The following is a 25,621-nucleotide window of genomic DNA, read 5'->3' as shown; positions in this document are numbered from 1 at the left end:
ACCTCCCTCAACTTGTAAATAGAAAAAGAAAAAGAAAAAACAAAAACATTACAAACGTGAGGTCTGATGGGATTATTCGATAATGGGATCAAGTGTATGTATTGAACATACAACACAAGTCGTTTATTTTTCTTTTCCTATTTATTTAAAAAAGAGAAATATTATTGAGGGAAAACAATGGGCGCTTCTCTATTATTATTATTATTTGGATGGGGGAAGGGGGAGGAAAACAAGTTTTGAAGGGTTGCTTTCTATCCCTCCTCGCTCCTTTATCATCAATATACGTTTTTAATATATTAAAAAAATTGAGTGATGAGAAGATAAAGGTTCCAAACAGAGCCAAAATGGTTGAAACCAAGAAGCAGTTTGGCGTGGGAACCGTAAGCTTACAGCTTTTGTTTGACTTCATTCTTTCTTCATCGTCTTCCTTTTTGGTGTAAATGTAATTGTAGAGATCCTTGGGGAATTGGAGTGCGTTGTGTAAGAGAGGGGAAATGAAATGAGAAGCAAAAGCAGGCAGACATAGAGGGTTTTGTACGCTTGTAGTTAATGGCAGGAAAAAGAAAAGGGAAAGAAGAAAAGAGAAGATTAGGCCCGTGAACGTTGCATGTGACCAAAAAGAGCTGCTGTTATATTCAGTGCTGGCCTGACCTCGATACTTGTAGACCCACTCACGTGTGTCTTTTTGGCCTCTCCATCCCACCAACTAAAATAATATTCACAACTTCGCTTCTTAACCATACAAATGATTGAACCCCGAAAACGTAGCTTTAAACTTGGAGGTAATTAAAAAGCTTGTGCGGTAAGAATGTGTAAGAAAATTTTTGGTGGTGCTGTAAGAAAAGGCAAGAGTTAGGTAAATTAGAATGAAAAAGGGATCCAAATAAGGTAAAGAAGAGGGAATGGAGTTGAGGGGGTGAGGGGAGCATATGGTAGATGAGTGAGTTAAAGATGAGTTTTAAAGAGGCAGCTGGATGAGTCACATGCAGTCACATATGAACATGTGGCCAAAACGCCACGTCCCTGTTTTTCAGCTTGGCAATTCCTACCGGAATTCACAAAAAAGAGAGCTTCCTAATTAATAAAGGATGAGAGCGCAGGAAAAACAGGGAGAGGGGGAATGAAAAAAATAAATGCCTGCCATTATCAAAATGGTATGTTGTCTAGCATTTGTCTGCACAGTCTCCTGAAGCTTTTACAGAGTCTCCACCTATTTAACCCCGCTTCACCTCCCACTTGCTTTGGCACTCTCAAGACCACTGACTCTCTCTCTCTCTCTCTCTCTCTCTGTTTCTCCTCTCCTTCGCCACTGAAAATGATGAGTGGGATGAGTTCCAAAAGCTTAACACTTGTACTTTTTATTGCTTTTCTTGTTTGGTCTTCAAACTTTGAAGCTTGCATTGCAAGGAGAGGAAAACACTGGAGACAGAGCAGGGAGGCCTCTGCTTCTCTATCCAAGAAGAAAGGCAGTCATGGCGGTAGCAAGAGCCACCATTCCGGTGGTTCCCACTCCAAAGCTCCACCGCCACACAATGCCTCTCCTCCCTCTCCAATTCCTCCTAAGCCCAAAGAAGAGATCGTTCAAACTCCACCCAAGAAAGGCTACAATGGCGGCGATTCCGCCATATTCAACGTTCTAGATTTTGGTGCTAAAGGCAATGGAGAGACTGATGACACTAAGGTACGTTCAATTCTACACCATATTCAACCTTCTTTTTCCTCCTATACAAATACTTGGAGATTGACATCTAACAGAATTTAGGCACTGCATAAGGATAAAGTTCCATTAATAATAATATTATTATGAAGAAAATTTGTACAAATGTGAATCATCATATGTGTTGAAATACCAGCTTAAATCACCCCCCCCCCCCCCCCCCCCCCCCCCTCTTAAATCATTGTTTGAAATACCAGCTTAAATCATTTGTGGGAAAAAGAGCAGCTATTATGGCCAAATAAGCTAAGCCAAAAGAATTGCCAGAATAATAATTATAACATAAGGAAAATAAAAGGTAGCTGACACGCAGCTTAATGTAACCCGGCCTTCAGGACCAGCTACCAGGGCAGGCGGGACCCACAGCTAATGATAGAAAATAACTTAGTTATGACAGTTTTCTTATTAAAACAAAAATTAAGATTATTTTTTTTTTTTTTGCACGACCCGTTTCAGGCATTTGAAGACGCTTGGGCCGCCGCTTGTAAGGTGGAGGGATCGACGGTCATGGTTCCCGCAGAATATGTGTTCTTCGTAGGACCCATTTCCTTCTCTGGCCCATATTGCCAACCGGACATCGTATTTCAGGTAAGCATTATCGAATCCAGAAGCTTTTCTTTTACGCTCTAAGAAAGTAGAAAGGGGAATTCACGGTTACCCCATTCAAGGGTAACCAGCCAAATCATTAGGAACAGTTGTCGGACCCCCTCCCCCTCCCCCAAATCATCACCTCAGTTATCATTTATCATTTTGATGCCATTATATTGGCTAATTAAACTTAATTTGTAGCTGGATGGAACAATTATCGCTCCCACTGATCGCCAAACTTGGGGGAAAGGGCTGTTACAATGGATCCAATTCACAAAGCTGGTAGGGATTACCATACGGGGAAGTGGCGTAATTGACGGAAGAGGGTCTGTCTGGTGGCAAGATTCCTCTTTTGATGAGCCTATAGATGACGAGATGAAACTCATTATCCCCATAAACAATACCAGAGCTGAAACAAAACCGACGCCGGTAATCAACACTATCTATCTTCTTCTATATTACGCTTTTGTAGTTGTAAAGAGAAAGGGAAATGATGGTGGTTCTCTCCTAAAATATGTGGCAGATAGGAAGCAATCTAGATGGGAAGATGCCAAGCATCAAGCCAACTGTAAGGCTCACTCACTTACAAACTTCTAAGACGATTTCATTATGGCCCCATCATCCTCATCCTGTATAATTATTTGATATGTTATGTTACACAGGCACTTAGGTTTTATGGAAGCTTCAATGCCACGGTCACGGGCATAACAATCCAAAACAGCCCCCAATGCCACCTCAAGTTTGACAACTGCGTGGGAGTCCTGGTGCATGATTTCAGCGTCTCATCTCCTGGAGACAGTCTTAATACTGATGGAATTCACTTGCAAAACTCCAAAGACGTTCTGATCCACAGCTCCAGTCTCTCTTGTGGTAATTACGTCATTTGTTATTCAATATTATCTCTTAAATGGCTAAGGGTGTGCATGTCTTGACTCTTGAGATAAGCTCAATACTCGACATTCAATCACCATAGCCACTTAAAAGGAGCATTTGATGGATAAAACACTAAATATTGACATAAAAATGTGATAGGGTCCTGAACACATGCAACCTTATCTTGTCAGGAGACTTGAGAGTCTTTCATTGCAGCAATTTGCAAGCATTCACAGTTCGACACGTCACAATAATCAATCTTTATCCTATATAATGTTGAGCTACCAATCATATGTTGTGTGTCCATAATGCTTATTTTGTTTGCATCGTTCAGTTTTTATTGTTTGTATAGGCACTTAAAATTGTTTCTATCCTTCCTCCTTATGTCTGCTTAGTCTAACACAGGGGTCCACTGATCTTGATATTGAATTATGATATCAGATAGATCCTAAAGTTAACCAACACCTTTCCCTTTCTCTCTTCCTTTTCCTTTTCCTTTTCCTTTTCCTTTTCTCTTTGATGGAATAATCCCCCTTCCAAGGTGTGACCCCAACCACACTACTCTGCCACTTTTGGCACCTACAAGTTATAAAAATTAAGACCTTTTGGGAATGATGATACTGAAGTATAAGTGCAATACTTCGATCAATTTCGGCATGTTGATTCTAAACTTAACGGAAGAAACGAGAAAAGAAAACAACAAAAACAATGTAGATTATGAGCATGGAACATGAGAAAATCTTTGCTAAAAGTTTGATGTTGGACTAAACAGGTGACTGATGATATTTGGTCTGATCCTTTCAGGAGATGATTGTGTTTCCATTCAAACTGGATGCTCGAACGTATACATACACAATGTGAACTGCGGGCCAGGACATGGAATCAGCATCGGCAGTCTGGGAAAGGACCATACAAAAGCTTGTGTTTCAAACATAACAGTCCGAGATGTCACAATGCATAACACGATGAACGGTGTTAGAATCAAAACATGGCAGGTACTTGTTTTTACGAAGAAAAACATGTGTTTCATCTTGTGTGAGTATGGGCCCTTATCAGCATGTTATGAATTCAAAAGCAAGTTCTTAGTAGGTACTATAGTCAATCGCTGCTGTCCTCCTGATACTCATAGGCTGAAATTAAATACCTTCAAAAAGTTCACAATGAACGGCATTCTTTCATGGACAGTCACAAGGCCCTATGAGTCATCTACAATGTTAATTGCTAAGCATTGAATATCCATAAGTATTGATAGAATGCGAAATGATATGTTTACAGGGAGGATCCGGGTCTGTTCAGAACGTTCTCTTCTCAAACATTCAAATGTCCGAAGTTCAATTACCAATTGTGATCGACCAGTTTTACTGCGACAAAGCCAAATGTACGAATCAGACTTCAGCGGTGGCTCTATCAGGAATCAATTACGAGAAAATCAGAGGGACTTACACAGTGAAGCCTGTACACTTCGCCTGTAGCGACAACCTGCCATGCACGGATGTAACGCTGACGACTATAGAGCTGAAGCCACTGCAAGAGCGTTATCACTTATACGATCCTTTCTGCTGGCAAACTTTTGGAGAACTGAGAACCCCCACTTCACCTCCAATTGGGTGCTTACAGATCGGGAAGCCATCTAGCAACAGAGTTCAATATGAAGAAAATGATTCCTGCTAAGCTTAGAGTATAATAGTAGATGATTTCTGAGTGGTCGGCATTTGTGACCCCTTTTTTTTTATACTTTTAGATGGCTAGATTAAAGCATATATTCTGGGAAGATCTATCAGCTCATACCAATCTTTCCTTATAGGGTTAAATATATGTGAATCATATAGTATATAGGACTCGATGTTTAGCTCGAACTTTATAGTTGGTAACTAAAGAGCATATTGTTTGATGATGCACATTTTCATTGCTTGGTGTCGGTACTTCTCTAATTCTGCTCTGCATAAATACTCCTTCTCCAGTAAAACTTTTTTTAATATCTTTTAAAAATGTAATAATGAGGGTATGTTTTAAATAAAATATTAACCCTTTCCCTTCATTTGTACTAAAAATATTATTTAAAATTTAAAGTTTCAGAAATACATTTAAACCGTGGAAAATATATATAAGAATGGTAAAAGTATTAGGTTATAGATTCAAACATTGTAGGAGAGAGAACAAAATGGAAGAGAGAAATGATATATAAATATAGATAATTGTTGTCCACATACTAATAATAAAAATTGAAAGCTTCAATTATAGAAAAAGAAGGGCATTAATATTAATAGGTAAAATAAGCATATAGCTCTGCCAAAGTGTCTTCAAGGGTAATTTAACTATATTTTTATGGGGGCATTTTGACGAATCCAGTTTTTACGTTTTAAAAAATCCGTTTTTCTAAAACGGCATTGAGCCCAATTGCCCTAAAACATCAAGAAACGGTGGTACAGAATCAGAGACATCATACGAGATGTGCCATATATATTTGTTTGATTATTATCCCCTCCGCCAAAATCTAAATCAAAATTAAAATTGAAGTTTAGTTTTTCTTTTACGCAAACTTTGCTGTTCTTCTCAGCCTACCTCTCTTCTTTTTTCTTTTTTTCGCTAAGCTTTTATCCGTAAAGCTCATTCGCCATACGAAGTTAACTATGAGCAGCTTTATTTCCCAATCCATTTAGCGGAGATGACCGGAAACGAGTTCAGATTCTTCTTGTCCTGCGACATCAATCTCCCCGTCACCTTTCGGGTTGAAAGATTGGAGGGTAATTTGCCTCCCGCCAAATCCTCTGATCCAGGTTCCCTTCTAATTCTTTCAATTCATCTTGATCATGCGTAATTTTTCGTAGTTATTGCTCGAAAGCCCATCTGGATTTCCTCTGATTCCCGCCAACATAGTTCAATTATGACGAAGTAGGTGTGTTTTGGATCACCTATTTGGTCGTTTGTAAGACTACCTGATGGTCAATTGAAGTCTTGGCTGCTGAATTGCAGCTTGTTAGTTAGATAAACATGGATTGATGGGACGATTGTTTTATGTACGTTGTACTGATGTTACTAATTTTTCTTATTTTCATGATATATTCCATCTACTTCTTCTTCAGAAACTGATTCTGCACCCGAGGAGAGAAGAGCAGAGCTATTTGTGGAGTGTGCTCTATACATTGACGGTGCCCCGTTTGGCCTCCCTACTAGAACAAGGTTTCATCCATTTAGCCACTCTGTTTTTTTTTTTTCGATCTCTTTCTCCATCACTATTAAGTTCAGGATTCCTTGTATGGACACGCCTCGTATTCGTATTTCCCCTCCCTTCTCTTGAAGATGATTCTTGCCAGCTTGATTTTCTAACTTTCAAGGCCCCTGTGATTTTCCAACGTAATTATTTTCACATTTAAAGCACTAGAATGTCAATCAAGTTTGTTTTTCAAATTTAGAATATCATTTTATATATCAGCACCTTTTATTTATTTATTATTGTTGTTTTACTTTTCGTTTCTGATTGAAAGTGATGATAACTCTTTACCTGACTTTTATTGCATTGTGCTAGATTGGAATCAGCAGGACCTTCATATTGCTGGAGTGAACTTATCACATTGAGTACCAAATATCGAGACTTAACTGCTCACTCGCAACTAGCTTTGACGGTTTGCCAGATTTTTATTTGTTTCATTTCCCCCATTTAGACAATTAGTATCTAAAGTTCATAACTGTTTGTATTGAACTTTTTTTCTATCGTAACCATTTGAGCCTTTAGAATTTGAGAGTTGTAACCAATTGTACGAGTCCTTTCCTTTGTTTATACTCATTTTAGACTTTACGGTATAATTTGTAGCTTTTCCACCTAAGTAAATCAATACTCTTTTCCACCTGACCAAATAAATATTCATCGTCTTCGCCTATGAACATTGCTAATGGTTGATCTGCTACTGCCTCTCTTGGTTTTTTTTAACTTACTTTGACACTACTTTTTTATCTAGATTACGATTTTTGTTGTACTCAATGTCTTTGAAACAATAATATTATTGTAAATATTTTACATTTTGTTTAAGTTGTCTTAGTTTCTCTTGCATTTTTAGGTTTGGGATGTATCACGTGGGAAAGAAGAGGAATTGATTGGGGGAGCCACAATCCTTCTTTTTAATAGGAAGAAACAACTGAAAACAGGAAAGCAGAAGCTTCGGCTTTGGCTAGGAAAAGAAGCAGATGGATCATTCCCAACAACAACTCCTGGAAAGGTTTGAGACTACTATGTACTGCAAGAACATCAATTTTCAACTTTCAATACTTCAACGGCTCTTCAATTGATCACTTTATTCAACTACAAGCTGTCTTTGTACAGGTCCCTAGACATGAGCGTGGAGAGTTGGAACGTCTGGAAAAGCTAGTGAACAAGTATGAAAGGGGACAAATTCTTCATGTCGATTGGCTAGACCGCATTACATTTAAAGCCATGGAGCAAATTAGGGAGCGAGAAAGCTCTAAAAATGGGAATTCTAAATTGTATTTGATTGTTGATTTCTCTGGATTTGAACATCGAGTGGTGTTTCAGGTACTGTAGATCTAAATTTATATTTGTTTTGTTATATTATATTATTGTTATCAATTTTTTTGTGGCCCATTCGCATGATTAAGTATTTGATATTGAATGATCATAGAGGACTGATGATCTCATCTTACTGTCTTATTTGCTATACAGTGGTTTATCTTATGTTGGATGTTGCCGTTTAACTTCTTGAAAGTAAAAACCATGATGTCTTGCTTTTCTCTTACCCAAAATAATAATAATAGTAGTAGTTGTTCACACATTCTTATCTGATAGTACTGATGATTTCTACTGCTCTGTCGCATTGTTGCGTGATTTCAAAGGTCATGAATGTTATTGTACCAGGATCTACGAATAGATTTCAACTGTTTCTATGCTAAGAGAACCCCCCCCCAATTCACTGTATGCTGATCCTTGTTGGCTTTATGATATGAAGGAATCTGGTGCAAATTTCCTATTACCCTCTCCAATAGCTTCAACAAATGAAATCGTAAATGTGTGGGACCCTGAAATGGGGAAGATTAATCCCTCTGAGCACAAGCAGCTGAAGCTGGCTAGGAGCTTAACTCGTGGTATCATTGATAGGGATCTAAAACCGAGCTCCAACGAGAGAAAGTAAGCAGTCAATTAAGATACCAGTTAACCACTCAATTTTATTGTGGTTGAACTGCCTTTTAAATTTGAGGTTTACTAAATGACATCTAAATTTGATCTACTATGAGAGAGAGATTAAGCAGTAAAAAAAATTCTTTTAGTTTGTTTTCACTGATGGCATATCTTTCAGAAAAATAGAAGTTGTTTTTCCTTCCAAAGTTACAGATTGTGTAGTGATTTTGAGTGCCCAACAACTTTAATCTTTACCTTTCATTAGAAAAATTGTTCTCAAGAGTAATTCTTGAAAATAAAAGCACAAAGCTAATCTTCTAGAATTGCTTCCAAATAGCCTTTAGATCATGTTTTCATTTGTTATATTCTAGGTGGAGAGTTTTCACTTGAATTGTTTACTTCATTCGTTTTGAGAATGTCTTATTCAGATAACATTATCCTATTATTTGTATTTCTAATTTAGAATAGGAAATGGATGGTCGTGCTTTTAAGGTATGAAGGAGATAAAAGGAGTTCCGGGCACCTTCATGCTGTGCCTTCAGCTATTCAGATTTTAAAGATTCCACTACTCTTGATAACTAACACAGCAGGCCCACCTGAAGTTCGGGTTCTTTCGTACAGACTTTTTGGGCAAATCTTTTCATGGGGGACTGTCCTTCTCGCTGTTATTTTTCTTCCCTTTTCAGAACAGTATGTGTGTTTCACTGGAAATTATGTTTGTCTAAGAAGAAAGGAAGTATAAAGAAAATGCAGGCCACACACATACAAAAGAAAAAACAGCTCGAAACCCATACAAAGAGAAAACTATGTGACGACCCTCCTTTTTTTTTTTTTTTTTAATCTTGAAAAGAAGAAGAGAAAAAAAAAAAAAAAAAAAAAAGCCACAAAAGTAGTAGATTGACGAAGGAAACATCAAAAGAAATCACACTCCTACCCTCCTCCTGAGTTCCTTTCTCATTCTCAAAATACTTAAGGTTGCTTTCGAAGCAAATGTACCATAAAATATCAAGAAACCTGCCTCAGAACTCTCCAATATCTTGAAACGGAGGATATAGAAGGTCCTCCAGAACAAAATGAATGAATCCAACGACACACCATATAATTGGGAAAGCCTGGACCAAACCTTCACAAAGAATGGACAAAGTCAAAGGATATGATTAAAATCCTTCAAGCCATTACTACCCATGACATGTCAATGAAGGAAAAAGGCAAAAAGGAAGTCCTGTAGAGGATATCCATGATTTTAATCCTCCATTGAGCAACAAAGAAGCTAAGTAATGAGCTGTATTTCATAGTTTCACCTTCTAGAGATCTGCAAAGGAGGGAGCTGAGTGTCTGAGAAGGAGCTATATGATAAGACTTCAGACTCAGATGATCCCTACCTCCTGGAACAGGAAGAGCCAGAAATCCTCTATTGAGGACAAAATAGGACTCAACAATTTTTTTTTTTTTTCCAAATAAGGATCTGATAAACTGGAAAGAAGAGTAACTCCTGAATAGTGCTCAAGGCAAGAGGACATATTAACAAGTTATCCTGTCTTCAGAATCGTAGTTAAAAACTCACTGTGAATTAAAGAATCTGAACCAAAAGTGCAAAAAACCATAGAATAGGGACAATGGAAAAACCAATGCTTGATCCTCATTGGCTAACATAATAAACAAACAGTAGGTTGCAAATGGTCTTGATATCTTCTGTCTAACTGAACCAGTTTTCTCTTCTTCTAGATATTAGCATTAGTTGAACCTTTATCTGAATATGACTCTGGCCTGTTTTGTGCACTTATGTTCTGTTTTATCCTGATTGGAGATGAATTCTCCCGAGGCCCTGTAGTTGAACCAGGAATGTATATAGTTCTGTTTATAGCAAGATAGAAACTTTTCATTAATTAATTCAAAGAACCAAAAATACTCAAGGATATGAACTCTTGAAAGAGTGTAAAGGAAAAAGAGAAAAGGGAGAAAAAAAATGAACAAAACACGCTGAACCAGAAAAGAACGATCAGGAAGAATGAATGAAAGCATCCCAATTTGTGAAAATAATACTTGAAGAATGATGATCAAATAAGCTACAAAGTGAGCATTATTGAGAAGTACAATTAGTGATTTGCACATGGTATAGAATTATTGTATTCTATATTTTTCTCATTGAATAATGGTAGAATTTTTTCTGTTCTCAGGCACAAATAAGTTCATGTTTGGTTCTTTGTATACATTTTAATTAGATACCTTTTGTTAGCTATATTGCGTTACCATGTCACTGCAATTTTAAAGTTGAAGGGAAGCTTTTCTGTCCACCTTTTTTTACCCCTAGGTGATATATAAAGCATGTTGATAAATCGATTACATATTTATTTACATTTTAGGTTACTATGTTACTGCAGTTTTTATCTTCAAACTATGTTGAATATGCTCTCTTCCTTTTGTTAGATCAATACAGAGGATACTAAAGTACCCACCTACAAGAAGTTTGAGTGGAGATGAAAGACAGCTCCTCTGGAAATTTCGTTTCTCATTGATGTCGGAGAAGAGAGCTCTCACAAAGTTTCTTCGATGTGTTGAGTGGAGTGACATTCAGGTTAGATCTTTTTCAATCCTCCTCCCATCATCGTCATTACTCTTTGTTGTTGTATCATATATTTCTTACCTATGTATCCAGGCATGAAGTGAAATGGAATCATATATTTCTTACCTTTATTGTTGTTCATTTTCAAGAAAATGTAGAATTCTCTCAAGCTCGTATATCAACTTGACATTATGGAATCTTCTTTTTTATTTAACCCTTGCTTCAATAGGCTTTGGACGTGAAGTTTGAAGATTATGCATTTTCTTGTAATAAAAACATCTGATGGTCAGCCGGAGAAGAGGTTTATATAAGAGTAAATGACGTTGTTTTACCAAGTAGGATTGACCAAAACCTAATATCTATAATCTCAAGTTCCCAACAACCCCCCCCCCCCCAAAAAAAAAAAAATAGGTCAGGAGTTACATTTAATAAAAAGGATGTTTACCTGTAATTGCCTGATAGCGTTTGTCACCATATTTGTTCTTTACAATTATGTTTACCTTCACTCTTGTGGCAGTAATTACATTGCATCTCCGTGCATTAGCTCTCTTTCCCTGTTGAAATCTTCCTTCATATATGCTATTGGTAGAAAACATGATACATTTTTTAAAATTTATATTTCTGTGAACATACTAAGTGCAGGAGGCAAAACAAGCATTAGAATTGATGCATAAATGGGAAACAATCGATGTCTGTGATGCATTGGAGCTTCTCTCTCCTGTTTTTGAAAGTGAAGAGGTAGTTCCACTTATTTTTTTAAAAAAGTCAATATTTTCATTATTTACCCTTGTAATGATTGTCACTTTATTTCTCTTCCACATGCACGTCCATAGAGCTTTTAAGGCACAACGTGCAAGCAATCGTGGGCTCAAGTGTTAAAGAAAAAATAATTCTTTGTCTTATTTTTATTTTTTTTTAAATTGTATGAGGGACAAAGATTTCATTATAACCAAGGAAAGATGTAAGGATTTCAATTACAAGAAAAACAACAAAGAAATATATTGCAATATCAAAAGGGAAATGACCATATCAATAGCCTTTCGAAATAGAATAATCATCTCCCTCTAAGATCCCCAACTCCTCCTATTTATAGCCAATTCATCCTAATCCTAACTAATTACCTCTAAGCCTTTACTAATATCCTATGTATATTTCAAACGTATGCTCTTTTAGTACTGTCACAAATGATTACAAAAGATAAAAAAATAAAATGGGAAATTTATAGATGAATATATAATACTGTGAAATAATAATATAATGAGCGTTTATTTTTCTAAAAAAGATTTTGTTCAAAGATATAGACCTTAATATAGTGTCTTTCTTATTTCTTTGGAAAATAAGAAAAATAAAAAAGCTTAAGATAAGAAATGACTGAGGCACGTGCCTTAACAAAAGCTTAAGAAAAGGCTGAGGCACGCGCCTTAATGAATGGATATGAACACAATGGCACATTCGAGGGAGGATCATTTGTGATACATAATTAAAGAGGTATTGTGAACTTTGCAAGTAATCAAATACTGGGTAAGATGGCATGCATTATCTCATTCCGTAGGAATTCTTCCAACTTTTTACTTACAAGTTCTTATGAAAGAAATAGAAATGAGTTCTTATGAAAGAAATAGAAATGCTGGAAGGTGTCTCGTATTTGTACTGAGCATCTTAGTATAATAATCAAAATGAATTGGATTTACATATAATTTCCATCTCAGGTTCGTGCATATGCTGTCAGTGTCCTTGAAAGAGCAGATGACGAAGAGCTCCAGTGTTACTTGCTTCAACTGGTTCAAGCTCTTAGATTTGAGAGATCTGATAAATCTCGACTTTCTCATTTTCTTGTGCAGCGTGGTATGTGAATGCTTGTGTGCTTTCTATTCTAAATATGTTTTTGTATTCCAGTGCCAATTTTATCTTTCACCATATCTTACCCAAGATTCCTTTGAATTTGACAGCACTACACAACATTGAGTTGGCTAGCTTTCTTCGCTGGTATGTTGCGGTTGAGCTTCATGATCCTGCATATGCCAAACGTTTCTACTGTACCTATGAGATCCTGGAAGAGAATATGATGAAGGTATTTTCTAGAAGCCTCAGAAGTACAATTATATATTTGGGATATGCAAAGATGCAAGTTAGACAATTATAAATTGCGTTATAATGGTGGGAGTTTGATAAAATCATGCTTGGATTCGTATCCAACAAGCAACTTATTTTTCCATGGAGCTTACAGATGATAGAGAAATGGTTCCATGGAAGTGAATTAATTATGCATAATGTACTTCAATAATTAAATCTGCCTATTGCAGTTGACTGCTGGTGTCAATGGAGACCAAGATGGTTTTAAGCTATGGCATGGCTTGGTGCGTCAAACGGAACTGACAGCTCAGTTGTGTTCAATAATGAGGGACGTAAGAAATGTGCGTGGCAATACCCAAAAGAAGATCGAGAAGCTCCGGCAGCTGCTTTCTGGTCTTCTGAGCGAACTCACTTACTTTGAAGAGGTACACCTATAGATTGGATGCTGTCTACTGCAGATCTCAGAATCACGAGCAACCTACAGGGCCTTGTTTGTACATTTTGATACAACAAAGTTTCATTCTTAGATAGTTTCATGTATTTATCAGGTTGCTATATAACTAACTTTGTCGGTATTTCTTATTGGTAGGCCATACCATCGCCATTGGCTCCAGGTGTGCTCATTGTTGGGATTGTGCCAGCAGAGTCATCAATATTTAAAAGTGCACTACATCCTTTGCGTCTTACTTTCCGAACAGAAAATGGTGAAAGTTGCAAAATCATCTTCAAGAAAGGAGATGATATTAGGCAAGACCAATTGGTAAATTTAAATTAGCTCCCCCCTCACCCTCCTGGCTCTTGCAAACGTCACTATTGTCATTATGAGTTCTTGGTATCTATAGGTTGTTCAAATGGTTTGGCTCATGGATCGATTGCTTAAATTGGAAAATCTTGATCTTCACTTGACTCCCTATAAAGTTTTGGCGACTGGACAAGATGAAGGCATGTTGGAATTTATACCATCTCGATCTTTGGCACAGGTACTGGGCACATCTAATACAGTTCACTTCTATTTGCAGAATTTGAATATGAAATATTTAGTCTTTTAAAACCACGGTAAGAAATTTAAAAATCATCTCAACCTTATTCTGAAATTTTTCTTAATATTGCGCAAGGTTTAATGCACGCAGCCACGAGGAATCAGGCATCTTTGAATATTACACAAAAAAAGAGAAAAAACTATCATTCTTTGACTTCAAGTTGCTTTCCCTAGTAATGCTTTTAGGTTAATATTATTATCCACTATAACAAAATTTAACATGCTTGCCGCTTGCATGATTTTTTAATTGGTCGATTAAGATATATTGTTCTTGTGTCTAGATCCTTTCAGAACATCGCAGCATCACAAGCTATCTGCAAAAGTTTCATCCTGATGAGCATGGGCCCTTCGGAATCACGGCTACCTGTCTTGAAACATTTATTAAAAGCTGTGCTGGATATTCTGTCATTACGTACATATTGGGCATTGGTGATAGGTGGTTATTCTTGAGCTTTGTAGCTTTATAGCCAACATCTAAGAGCTTAAAATCCTTGTCTTATTGAGTGTTCTCGTTAAGAAGGATAACTGAGAATTATGATTTTCTTGGTAAATTTCCAAATTGCTGAGGCTGTAGATGTTTCTTTATCTTTGAACTAAAGAGGATGGCAGTTATAAGGACGCCACCTCCACAATAAGCTAAAGTAGAAATTCTCTCCTCTATAGCTTTTTTATGGACTTGTTCATCTGTTTTATTGTTGGTAATTTGATTCATTTTATGATACTGTTGCCAACTTTCCTCCTCTTCTTTCATGAATATATATAATTATTTCTGATTAGAACAACAATGTATCATGACTTTTACCTTTGATTTTATTGGATTGAAGCTCAAAATTATCCGGACTCCTATCACCAGGGTTGCATTCTGATAGCACTGATCTTCTTCTTCTGCAGACATCTGGACAATCTTCTCTTAAGGGATGATGGGCGTCTTTTTCATGTTGATTTTGGCTTTATCCTCGGCAAAGATCCCAAGCCATTTCCACCTCCCATGAAGCTGTGCAAGGAGATGGTTGAGGCTATGGGCGGGGCTGAAAGGTATATAAGTGTGCAGTAATTAGTAAATATACGTAGATTGTCTTTTTCCCTGAATCTTTGGTCCATGCATGAGAAACTAATTGCTAACCATTTCTTCGTACTTCAGCCAATACTACACAAGGTTCAAATCATATTGTTGCGAAGCATACAATATCCTTCGAAAGTCGAGTAATCTTATCTTAAATTTATTTCACCTGATGGCGGGTTCCAATATTCCCGACATTGCTTCTGATCCTGAAAAGGGCATTCTTAAAGTGAGTTTCTTGTTCGGTTTGGTTGGACTCTTAAACTAAAGTATTCTGTTCTTGTTCTGATGGAGAAGTTGATGGTGTTACAGCTTCAGGAGAAATTTCGCCTGGATTTGGATGATGAAGCCTGTATACATTTCTTCCAAGATCTTATTAATGAGAGCGTTAGTGCGCTATTTCCTCAAATGGTAGAAACAATTCATCGCTGGGCGCAATACTGGCGATGAGCAGCCACCCACAGGACGTGCAGATTAGAGAGTAGATTGGTAGTTATCCATAGTTGTTCAAAGTCTCCGCCAGCAATATTCATCCTCTTCTTCCCCCAATTGCAAAATAAAACTTCTTCAGTAGATAAGTGGCCGAGGTTCTTTGCTATGACACTGTAAAAATTCGAACTTATTTTATAGTTTAAGCAGTGTGTCAGACTTGGCATTTATTATTTCATCCAATTTCATACATCACCCTTTTGGCTTACGTGCTACTGTATCTCCTTCACTTGCAAAATAATTTTGTGTGTACAACAAGTCATTCATTCCTCGACTAATTATAAAGGTGAGGTGTTTCCGCTGGTAGAGAAAGTCGAAGAAGAGTGAGATCTTGAAAGAGGGGAAATTTGGAAGTGAGCAGGAAGAGATATTACTCATAAATATTTTATGCCTAATAAGAACTATCACAACTAATGGTTTTAACACTTCATTCTAAATTTTTTGACATTCAATTTCAATATCATAAAAAAAAAAAAAAAAAAAAAAAAATGATAATTCTTTTGTCTCAATAAGATTTGAGTATTTAACATCTTAGTTTGGTTGTTCACATATACATTTAACTAATTAAAAATCAAATTAAGTTCATAGACAATTTTTAAAATTAAATTACAAACTTAACCATTGAATTTTTTAAAAAATAATATAATAATTATTAGTATTTTTATTTATTTTATCGTACCAAAGCTAAATGCTAATGAACACTACCACTGGCCACTTGGCGCCAATTAATTGGATGGACAGCGGACTTGAGATGCAAATTCGATTTAGGGGTAGAATCGTATTTCCGCCCTACCTCGATCGCTTCTTTATTAGGCCATCCTAGCAATATTCTTCCTCCAGCGCCATATTACGCGTTGCTCTGAAGCTCGATTTTTCTTGCTCTCTCCATCCCTTTCAATACACCTCTGGCCTCTTTGTGTAGCTCTCGGAGGTAATTCCAATCTTCTGAATCTCGATCTGCTTTCGTTCTGTGAGTTATACTTCTTTGGAGAATATCGATGGATTCATTCCATTCCGTTCTTGTATTTCTCCCTCTCTCTCTCTCTCTTTGCTGTTGATTATATGTCGGAGTTAGGCCCTTCTTATGTGTCGCCAACGGTTTTTCTGATAATTAAATCGTTTATTTCAAGAATTTCAATGATTATTTACTTCTGTTGAAGGATTTCTGTTCGATTTCGAACTCTTTGACGTGCTTGACGGATCTATGGTTCCGATCTGTTCTGTTTGGGGCTTAATGTTTGTTTTCGTAGATCTTGGTAATGGAATGTTAGTTATTTAAAGGAACTGTGTGAGCCAACCGGTCTTTCAGATGATCACGATATCGATCTCGCTGTGTCACATGCATTATATCATTCATTTGCTCACCTTCTTCTCCGTGCAGTTGAATGCACGGAGTAACTTCCCTGGATTTCTTGTGCTGGCGTTTTTTTACTGGAGATTTAACCTTTTCTTTTATGATTCAACAGTGTTCTAAATAATTTTAGCGATTATTCCGGTTCGTAATCATTGTCATTTCTCCTTGTGAGTATCATACTTTTGCTTCAAATATGCAGGAACTTCAACGTTACGAACAGATATGGGGCTGACTTTCGGAAAGCTCTTCAGTCGGCTGTTTGCTAAGAAGGAGATGAGAATTCTGATGGTTGGCCTTGATGCTGCTGGTAAGACGACCATTCTCTATAAACTCAAGCTTGGAGAGATCGTCACAACTATTCCTACCATCGGTAAGCTTTTTATCCCTCCCTTCCTTTCATTCTTTGTATGTAATTCTGTTTTTACGCTACTTAAAAGATTGTGTAATCATTTCGGAGGAGCTACTAGTCTTATAATTATTAGTATGCTTTCATTGATGTGATTGGATTCCCTGACATCAACATTTGACATTATAATTGATTTTTATCTTTATTGCAGGATTTAACGTGGAGACTGTGGAATATAAGAACATCAGCTTCACTGTTTGGGATGTCGGTGGTCAAGACAAAGTATGAATTTAGAAGTCTATTTTTCATCAGTTGTTAGCTGTGTACAAGCTTCTCAGTGCATTTTTCTCTCTATAATTCAATCGATTCATTAATGATTAAACGTACTAATAAATGACATTTGTCTTTCCGCAGATTCGTCCATTGTGGAGGCACTACTTCCAGAATACGCAAGGTCTTATATTTGTGGTGGACAGTAACGACAGAGACCGTGTTGTTGAGGCAAGGGATGAATTGCATAGAATGCTGAATGAGGTGTGCTGAATGTCTGCATCATTCATTAACTTTTATTGTTGGGATCTATAGATTTCATGTTATCCACACTGTCAATAGAGATATCGTATTTTGTGTTAAATATGACAATTTAAATTCTAGAGTTGCAGTTCTTAGCCAAAGATTGGAGGATGATCAATGGTAACTTGATTTTCTGTTTCGTACTATGCTCGGTATGCTTGCGTGTAGGAGTTGCATCAAATAATTAAACCACTTAAGAGGAGTCCTAATCGTGAAGTTTCTTAGTGGATAGATTTGATGATATTTTATTATGGCATGCCACATGTATGGAATTCGTTTCTTTCTGTCCAATGAAAACCAGACCAGAATGATTTATGAATCATTATAGGAGATTAATTGTGTTTATTTGTGCGTTGTATTTTTTTTTTTTTTTTTTTTTTCCTCTTATATCCTTTGGGCAAAAATTATAATGTCTTGAGTTAATTTGGCATATATTTTCGTTTGTCAATATTTGTGCAGTCCAATGACACACACTCGTAGACGACATTGGTTTCAAACTACGACTAGTAGTTAACCAGGATTGAGCATGGCTTTGTTTCAAACTACTACCTCATTTCTACCCAGACAAATCATTCTTTAATTTCTCCCCTTTATTTATTTTACCCGCTTGCTCCTTGGTTTTTAGTGGTCAATTATTTTATTGGGTTAAGGACATGTATGTAAGATGGAATTGCGACTGAAGTTTTTTTGATCACTGACTTCAGGATGAGCTTCGAGATGCAGTATTACTTGTGTTTGCTAACAAACAAGATCTCCCCAATGCAATGAATGCCGCTGAGATTACTGATAAGCTTGGTCTTCACTCTCTTCGGCAGCGCCATTGGTAATTCTTGTGTTCTTCCATCCATTACCATTTTTGCTTCATACATCTGAAGTCTGATCAACGTCTTGTGGTGTTTATAGGTATATCCAGAGCACCTGTGCAACCTCCGGGGAAGGGCTCTATGAGGGTTTAGATTGGCTCTCAAACAACATTGCTAACAAGGTACGTGCCCTTTCCTTGTGTACCAGGCCTAAATTTATGATTAGTGACTCGTCTGATTTATTATCTTTAATTTACCTTTATTCATTTTGGGTTTTATTATAAAAAAATGCCCACCTTTTTCCTTTTTTAATATTGAACTTGATTTTTTGAAAAGCCTTTTCGTATACATATTCATATTTACGTAGACATTTAAACTCCAATATGAAAGCTAATTACCAACGTAAAAATGCCTTGATAATATTATGTTTAACACGATGTAACAAAAGTAAAATACTACCAAGAAGGGGGAAAAAGTGAGCTAGAAGTTTAGAGCCATTAAATCACCATAAATTGTAAACGTAGTGCCTTATTCAAATTTAATGTCCGTTATTGAAGGATCAATGGTGAATTGTGGAAAATTTTGTTAAGATGACAAAATTGAGAACTACAATAAAAAGATAAAGTTTTCTAACTAAAAAAAATTGAAAAGCCAAGATTTGAGAATTTTCTAAAATCCACGTACAATTGAGATAAATATATATATATATATATATATATATATATATATACTATTAATAGAAGTAAGATTGAGTGTTCAAGGACTAGAATATATTATAAGTAGAACACTTTTTAAAGAGAATTTCTAAATATTTTTAGAATTAAGGTTAAATTACAAATTTAATTTTGAAACTTTCATGTTTGTGTTTAAATTTTGTGTTTGATAAGTTTTTGACATATTCAACATTTTTCAATATTAAATGTTCAATGTTTTTGCTCATAGATTTGTGAAATTTTTTTTTAAAAAAATGTCTATATGACAAGCACAAAATTAAAAGCCAATCTTATTAGACCAAAAAATCTAAACGTTTAGGAACTCATGATATACTTTTTTAACCTTTAGGATCTTATTTGAACTTTTAGAGTTTGGGGTTAGAACTTTGAAGAACAGTTAAAGTAAAGAAAAATTATAGTCAGTAGGTTTGAAATTTCAAATATTTATTATAATTAATATAATTTTGAATTTACCAATATTTCTAAATAATAACGAATGTTTAGACCAAAAAAAGTTAGAAACGAGTTTTCATTTCTAATTGAAGAAACATGGATAACATCGGTTAAAAGTTGAACATTCTTATAACTTTTATTTTACTGTTGTTTTTTTATCTTGAAAAGAATATTTATATTCATATTCCCAGAATGATCTAAAATAATACTATTAATGACGCGTTATATAGAACACTAAAAATGATGGACTTTTGTTCAATGTTGTGTGTGATGCAGGCATAAAGCTGTGAAAGAGTTGTCTTGTAGACTGGCAATCCTGGATGCAGGGGTGAATGTTATCTACTTTTTCTTGTTTTTTTGGGGAATAGTCTTCCATGCCTTTTCTTTAGGGATAATCTTCCGTGGTATCGGTCTATCATATTGTAATGGATATTTGTGTCTTCACCTAGCCTTCTGTGTGTTTAATGAGATTATGTTATTCAAACTAAACTCGTCATCTTCTAATGTGAAATTCTTCAAAATTATCAGTTTCACTTGGCAAAATTTATACTTACAAATCCATTGGATCTAAACCATCTTCATCACATTCATCGTCCACAAACTGTAGTTCGTGGCGACCTTCAAACAGAAGAGGGGCAACTTCTTTAGTTCCTTGTTGCCTTCGGTCATTCACCTCTATGGCTGAAATGATCTTTTTCTTTATATTTTCTCCAACAATTTCCCCTTCTGATTGATGAGGTTGCAGGCCAAGAATTGCAAGGCATTCTTCTTTGAAATCCATGTCACTGGAGTATAAAACTAGGCCAGCAATTGATTTGGCAAGATCAGGGGCAAACTTACTGATCTGAAGATGAAAAATGGAAGCAAGTTCAGGAAGCTGCTCTTGATTCCTACGAGAACATGCTAAGACCTGACCATAACCTAAAATTATGAGAAAGCAAGCTCTACACGTGCAAAAGGATGCATATAGTATTGCGTGCATTTCGAAGATAATTCATCACGATAAAAAAATCATTTGCCAAACTTAAACGTGTAAGCAGAATTCTTGGCTAAACTACGTTAGTCCTCGTGAAGGGTTGAGATTTTAAAAAAAGTTGAAAATATTATGATCTTCCACAAAAAAGGGCTTCTACTTTAAAACTAAAAATGCACCTGTTTAATTATTAATTTAGTCTGTGCACATGAGACAGTGAAATAGAGATTTACCTTGAGGGTATCGGCACTGAGAAGAACTCCCGCATGTTTATTCTTGAAGTCGTCCAGTGCAAGTTTAACTGCTTTTCTTATGAGTTTTTTATCAAACCGTGTCTTCTGCAACAAAGGCATGGCCTCGAACACAAGCTAAGGCAGAAAACGAATTTTATATACCATACAAAATAACGATCAAAATTATCCTTCTTTATTAACATTCAAACATAAGATTTAATGAATATTATACCTTATCATAGCAGTGGACAACAATATGAATATGAAAAGATAGGGGCATGTGTTCCCACTTTAATAGTGCATGACTTCTTTGATCGATAGCACATTCCAAAGCCAATCCATAACGTTTCCAGTCAATGCCTGTTAATGCCTTCAGAAGTGCCTCGGAGATTGAACAAGGCGCAAAATCTTTAAAACAGAGAACCTATGTAATCATGAGCAATAATCAAAATTAAGCCAGAGTTGCATGGTACTTTCTGAAGCGGAAAGAACGGGAAGGAAGGGAGGGTGATAGGTCAAACAACCTTCGTATCAGAGCATCCTGCTCCAAAGCAATTATTGGTCGGGTTTGATATTTCACTAGTCACAACCGCTGCCTCCACTACCAGTTTGGTAGTTTTATGCTTGTCTTCACAAACCATTCCACCCCCACTCCTCAGATTATCCCTAAAGTTTGAAATTTGAAAATAATAATAATAATATAATGCACATCGTAGGCGAATTTAACAGCTAAATTATTTAAACTATGAGTGCAGACTGGAACAAAGTTTCTTCATATCTCATCAGGAAATTATTTGTACTCTTTATAACACACCTATAACCAGAGAAGTTCAGTCTAACAACGAGTTGGCGTAAATTGAAGTAACAAACTCACCTGTTAGGGAAACAAGAGTCACAGGCCAAACTGGATCCATGCCTTAATACATAACTCTCAAGGCCCAATTTCAAATGATCAAGAGTTGAAGCTGCAAAAGAGGAACCAGGGGAAAAATTTTCCAGGAAAACAGCATCATTACGTGACCCTGGGACATCCTGGCCGTCGGCCATAACTTCCATTGCAATATTCTTGTGAAATTGAAAAGCTAATGAGTTCCTTTAGTACTAAACTATCGCCATAGGAAACGGAGGTAATTTGGAAATATATATATTCATGTAGATTATGTGGATGGAGCAGCGAGTTCAACTTACTGGGACCTGTAGAACGAGAATCTGCAAAATAAAGGAGGATGAACTCAGGTAAGAAATGCGACTATAATTCAATAAAGAAAAACACCTTGAGAAATGTACACTGTAGAGTTTATTTGAAACATCAAAGGTGTTGATTTGAGATGATTTTAAATTTCTGTTCAATATCACAACTATGAGAAATCATAAAACTTCAGAGTTCAAGGAACAAAATTTGAAGTTTACTACAATGACGGGAGACATCAAAAATGAAAATTTTTATTTGCATGGGCTTCCAAAAGATCTACACTAACGACTAACTAGGTTCATCTCAAGCAAGTACATTACAAAACTGATCTTGCTACGGTCTCTTGAAATTCTATCCCTAAAATGAGAGTCGAGACTGCATTGCATGTTTTGAGATATTGCAGACTATCTTAAAACCCTCGTAAACTTCCATTATCAAATTTCAAAGAGCAAAGACCATCTTTTCAATTAAAACTTCATTTTCACCTTCATTTTCTATCTCATTGAACCCACCCTATTGTTTTTAATGCTTAAAAAAGTGTCAAATAAACAAACAGTTCATTGCCATTTTTTTGGTTTGACAGAAGGTGCATGATAGAGGGGTTAATAATTAACTGCTTACGAATGCCCTTACAATTCTCCTTAGAAACTATGGGTAGAGGCTGGCCTTTAAAGTAGTTTTGAGCAATAGTCACAGTTACAGTCCATGATAGGAGGAGTGCAAGAGCAGAAGTCTACAACTACCCCTGACTCCAAACTTAATATTTCATCTCAGGTCTGATTCATTTTGTTTTGTATGAGGCAATCTAGCTAATTGCCGCTTAACTAGGCAGTGCCCCACATGGAAGTATTGTACATATTGACTTATTCATTTTGTGAAAGCAGCAAGTAAAACCGTAGAATTTCAGCGAAGGTGGCAAAGAGGAGAAAACATATAAAAAATATTTAAGCAGTCAAATAGCTGGCATACTGCAAAGAAAAATAGTTAAGATACAATCAAATGTTATCCTAAGACAGAAATTAGTAAATAGATTCAGCCATAAAGAAGAAAGAGACCTTCTGAAAGAAGCAGTTGAACTCCTCCAGCAAAACATCAACACTTTCAGAAACAGACAAACACACTTCGGTTCCACTAGTTCACGTATTTTAAAAAATCCGATTACTGCCTATTCCAAATAAAAATAAAGAGAAGTGACCAAAAAGTTAAAATGGTTCCATGCCTGAATTTCACACCATGCTTAATGTTCGAAGGTAGCAGAATTGGCTTCCTGGTAGTGACATTCTCTTTCAGATTCAACTCATAGCAACTTATCTCTTTATCACAAATATCTGCAATCTCTACAGTGCGTTAGTATATGCACAATAGGTACAAGATTTAAAAAAACAGAGTACAACTTCATGAAGCAAAACTACGCAAAATAAATATAATATGCTAGAAAGGCTTGTAAATTGTCGATAAATCAGTTTCTTTTCATCAATTTAGAACATCATCTTCTTTCCTTAAGTATCCATTCACACTAAACTTATCTTACACCTATGCTGCTATGCACTTAGGAATTGATCTAGAAATTCAGCATACAGTAAAAATGTACAAAATGTGCTGATGAATGATTAGGAAGGGATCTCAGTTCTAGGACACAGCTAGTGACTCTTCCTTGGAGGTGTTGAAGCAGATGCTAAATTCATTCTTCCCCGAGCCATTAACTGAAACTAAAGTAATTTTGAGGAAATGGAACTTACTTGTAGTTCTCACATAAACAATTCCGTCTGCATAAAATAGCGGAGATGTATTAATCAACATAGCAAACCCTACGGCAGAGTATTTAAATAATTTTTCAACGTGAATATAGATACATATAACCGAGATAACTTCAACAAACAATTATAAATGTGATGAAGAATTGTTTTCTGAATGCAGCTTTTCGAGAGGACGATGGTTGGACTTGCTGTTTGTGGTAAGCCTCAGCTTAGCTTATTTGACTAAGGAGAAAATATAATCGCTGGTTAAACATGTATGCTCGTGTTGCCTTATAGGTAGGAAGGTAAGAAAAGTTGCACATACTCACGAAAACAATAAAGATGTCTACAGCTATACATGAGCTACTGCATTGAATGGCAGGATAAGAAAACAATAAAACAGTAACACGAAGAATAATGAAATGATGTAGAGGTACTAATCAAAACATTTTACTAATCATCAAGTGCTGCCAGAGCGCTACAGGAGCAGAGTCAATTACTCACTCCATGTTTCGGCAAGGATACCTTCAACGGGGCACTTCAAATTCTGAAACTCCTCTATGCAGCTTCCAAGGCCGGTATCTGAAACTACATCGAAAAAAAAAAATCTAGAAATAATATTTTGAGAAATGAATATTACTCGGTGCGAATTTTTCTTCATAATTTTTCAAGCTTTGGTGCTTCCTTCAGAACCGAACGTAACTAACTGAGAACAGAGTCGTCAAAATGTGTTATAAACCAAAATTGAAAAGGACTTGATGAGATTTTTAATATTTCCAGAATCGCCGGCGACAAAGAGCGTGGGAAATCACTTACTAGAAATACGAACTAGTGGAGGATCGGAAGCGGGAGAGCGTTGCAGAAGAACTGAGAGTCTGCAAAGTCGTTCGGAGCAGATGCATCTCCGTATTGCCGAAGAAATTAGCTGCACTAAGCAAGTTCAGGAAGAGTATTCTTCAAAATCTCTCGTGCTTTAAGTCTCACAAAACAAAAAACAAAAAATAAATATCGGTCTCAGTTCAACAAGATTGAACTTACTAGTAGGCAGAGGTCTTGAAGAGAAGCAAATTCCATGGTTGCAGCTTTGAGAGGATGCTAAAACCAACTCCCGCGCTCCCGTAAATAAAACATGCACCACGGCTTCCAATTCAAATCTTAGTTTTATATGATTCAAGTTGGGCCGGCCCACGCACAAAAATTTCCTAACGAGGGCCCAGTCCACTGAGAACGTTTTCGGTTCCGCACATATATTTTATTCTTCCATTTTTCAATTTTTAAAAATTATAGTGCAAAACATTATATTATATTTTAGTTTATGAAATATTATTTGATCTATTGATGTTTTGAAATTATATTATATGGTGAAAATTACTAATTATAAAAATTCTTTGAATTAATAGTTTTTTTATTAAAAATATATAAAAATGGAAAAAGATTGTGTAAATTTTTTATGGTTAATCCACTATTTGATCCCTAAAAAATAAAATAAATGAAGAATTTCAAGTAAACAAGGATTTGTACATACCACATTACCTTTGAACTATATTTATTGTGATAACTATGAAGATAATTAAAAATGTTTGGAAACAATATTTTGTTTTAAAAAAACATAGTACTGTTTAATTTGACATAATTAGTTACGTACTTCTCTCGTAAAAAAAGGTTCCCATAATAAAAGAAAACAACTATATATTTTATATATTCTTCTAGCCAAAGTA

At 36.0% G+C, this 25,621-nt stretch overlaps 4 protein-coding genes across 5 annotated transcripts; 3 read left to right on the top strand and 1 right to left on the bottom strand.

The window, feature by feature from the left end:
• The first annotated feature begins 916 nt into the window (after positions 1-916).
• On the top strand, positions 917-5,081 carry LOC111806050 (polygalacturonase At1g48100). The gene is made up of 7 exons (XM_023691393.2): positions 917-1,681; positions 2,171-2,302; positions 2,504-2,731; positions 2,826-2,870; positions 2,965-3,172; positions 3,980-4,170; positions 4,451-5,081. Exons 1-7 carry the CDS (start codon positions 1,121-1,123, stop codon positions 4,844-4,846), a joined length of 1,761 nt encoding a protein of 586 aa, XP_023547161.2. The 5' UTR covers positions 917-1,120; the 3' UTR covers positions 4,847-5,081.
• A 600-nt stretch (positions 5,082-5,681) lies between these two features.
• VPS34 (vacuolar protein sorting 34) lies at positions 5,682-15,735 on the top strand. The gene is made up of 17 exons (XM_023689446.2): positions 5,682-5,952; positions 6,259-6,355; positions 6,702-6,798; positions 7,231-7,389; positions 7,494-7,703; positions 8,134-8,312; positions 10,731-10,878; positions 11,509-11,604; positions 12,576-12,711; positions 12,816-12,937; positions 13,170-13,364; positions 13,529-13,699; positions 13,782-13,919; positions 14,260-14,414; positions 14,870-15,013; positions 15,120-15,267; positions 15,351-15,735. Exons 1-17 carry the CDS (start codon positions 5,841-5,843, stop codon positions 15,486-15,488), a joined length of 2,445 nt encoding a protein of 814 aa, XP_023545214.2. The 5' UTR covers positions 5,682-5,840; the 3' UTR covers positions 15,489-15,735.
• Positions 15,736-16,300: 565 nt separating this feature from the next.
• LOC111804695 (ADP-ribosylation factor 1) lies at positions 16,301-20,302 on the top strand. 2 transcript variants are annotated; one of them, XM_023689447.2, is made up of 7 exons: positions 16,301-16,458; positions 17,081-17,251; positions 17,439-17,509; positions 17,642-17,761; positions 18,505-18,623; positions 18,704-18,785; positions 20,046-20,302. In XM_023689447.2, exons 2-7 carry the CDS (start codon positions 17,104-17,106, stop codon positions 20,049-20,051), a joined length of 546 nt encoding a protein of 181 aa, XP_023545215.1. In that variant the 5' UTR covers positions 16,301-16,458; positions 17,081-17,103; the 3' UTR covers positions 20,052-20,302. The 2 variants fall into 2 exon arrangements, with proteins under 2 accessions (XP_023545215.1, XP_023545216.1); XM_023689448.2 differs by having other exon boundaries at positions 16,359-16,497.
• LOC111804697 (type 2 DNA topoisomerase 6 subunit B-like) lies at positions 20,113-25,032 on the bottom strand. Its single transcript, XM_023689451.2, has 12 exons — positions 24,942-25,032; positions 24,720-24,828; positions 24,408-24,491; positions 23,907-23,933; positions 23,387-23,495; positions 23,223-23,298; positions 22,164-22,184; positions 21,850-22,040; positions 21,500-21,641; positions 21,208-21,399; positions 20,976-21,110; positions 20,113-20,613 (listed from the first exon to the last, which is right to left on the bottom strand). The coding sequence occupies exons 1-12, from the start codon at positions 24,975-24,977 to the stop codon at positions 20,320-20,322; spliced, it is 1,416 nt and encodes a 471-aa protein (XP_023545219.2). The 5' UTR covers positions 24,978-25,032; the 3' UTR covers positions 20,113-20,319.
• Between the last annotated feature and the right edge of the window lie 589 nt (positions 25,033-25,621).

Source organism: Cucurbita pepo, chromosome 11, assembly GCF_057944985.1.
Source record: "Cucurbita pepo subsp. pepo isolate OVF chromosome 11, ASM5794498v1, whole genome shotgun sequence".
Lineage (NCBI taxonomy): Eukaryota > Viridiplantae > Streptophyta > Magnoliopsida > Cucurbitales > Cucurbitaceae > Cucurbita > Cucurbita pepo.
Note: the sequence above shows the minus strand (reverse complement) of the source record. Positions and strands in the feature narration are given on the sequence as shown.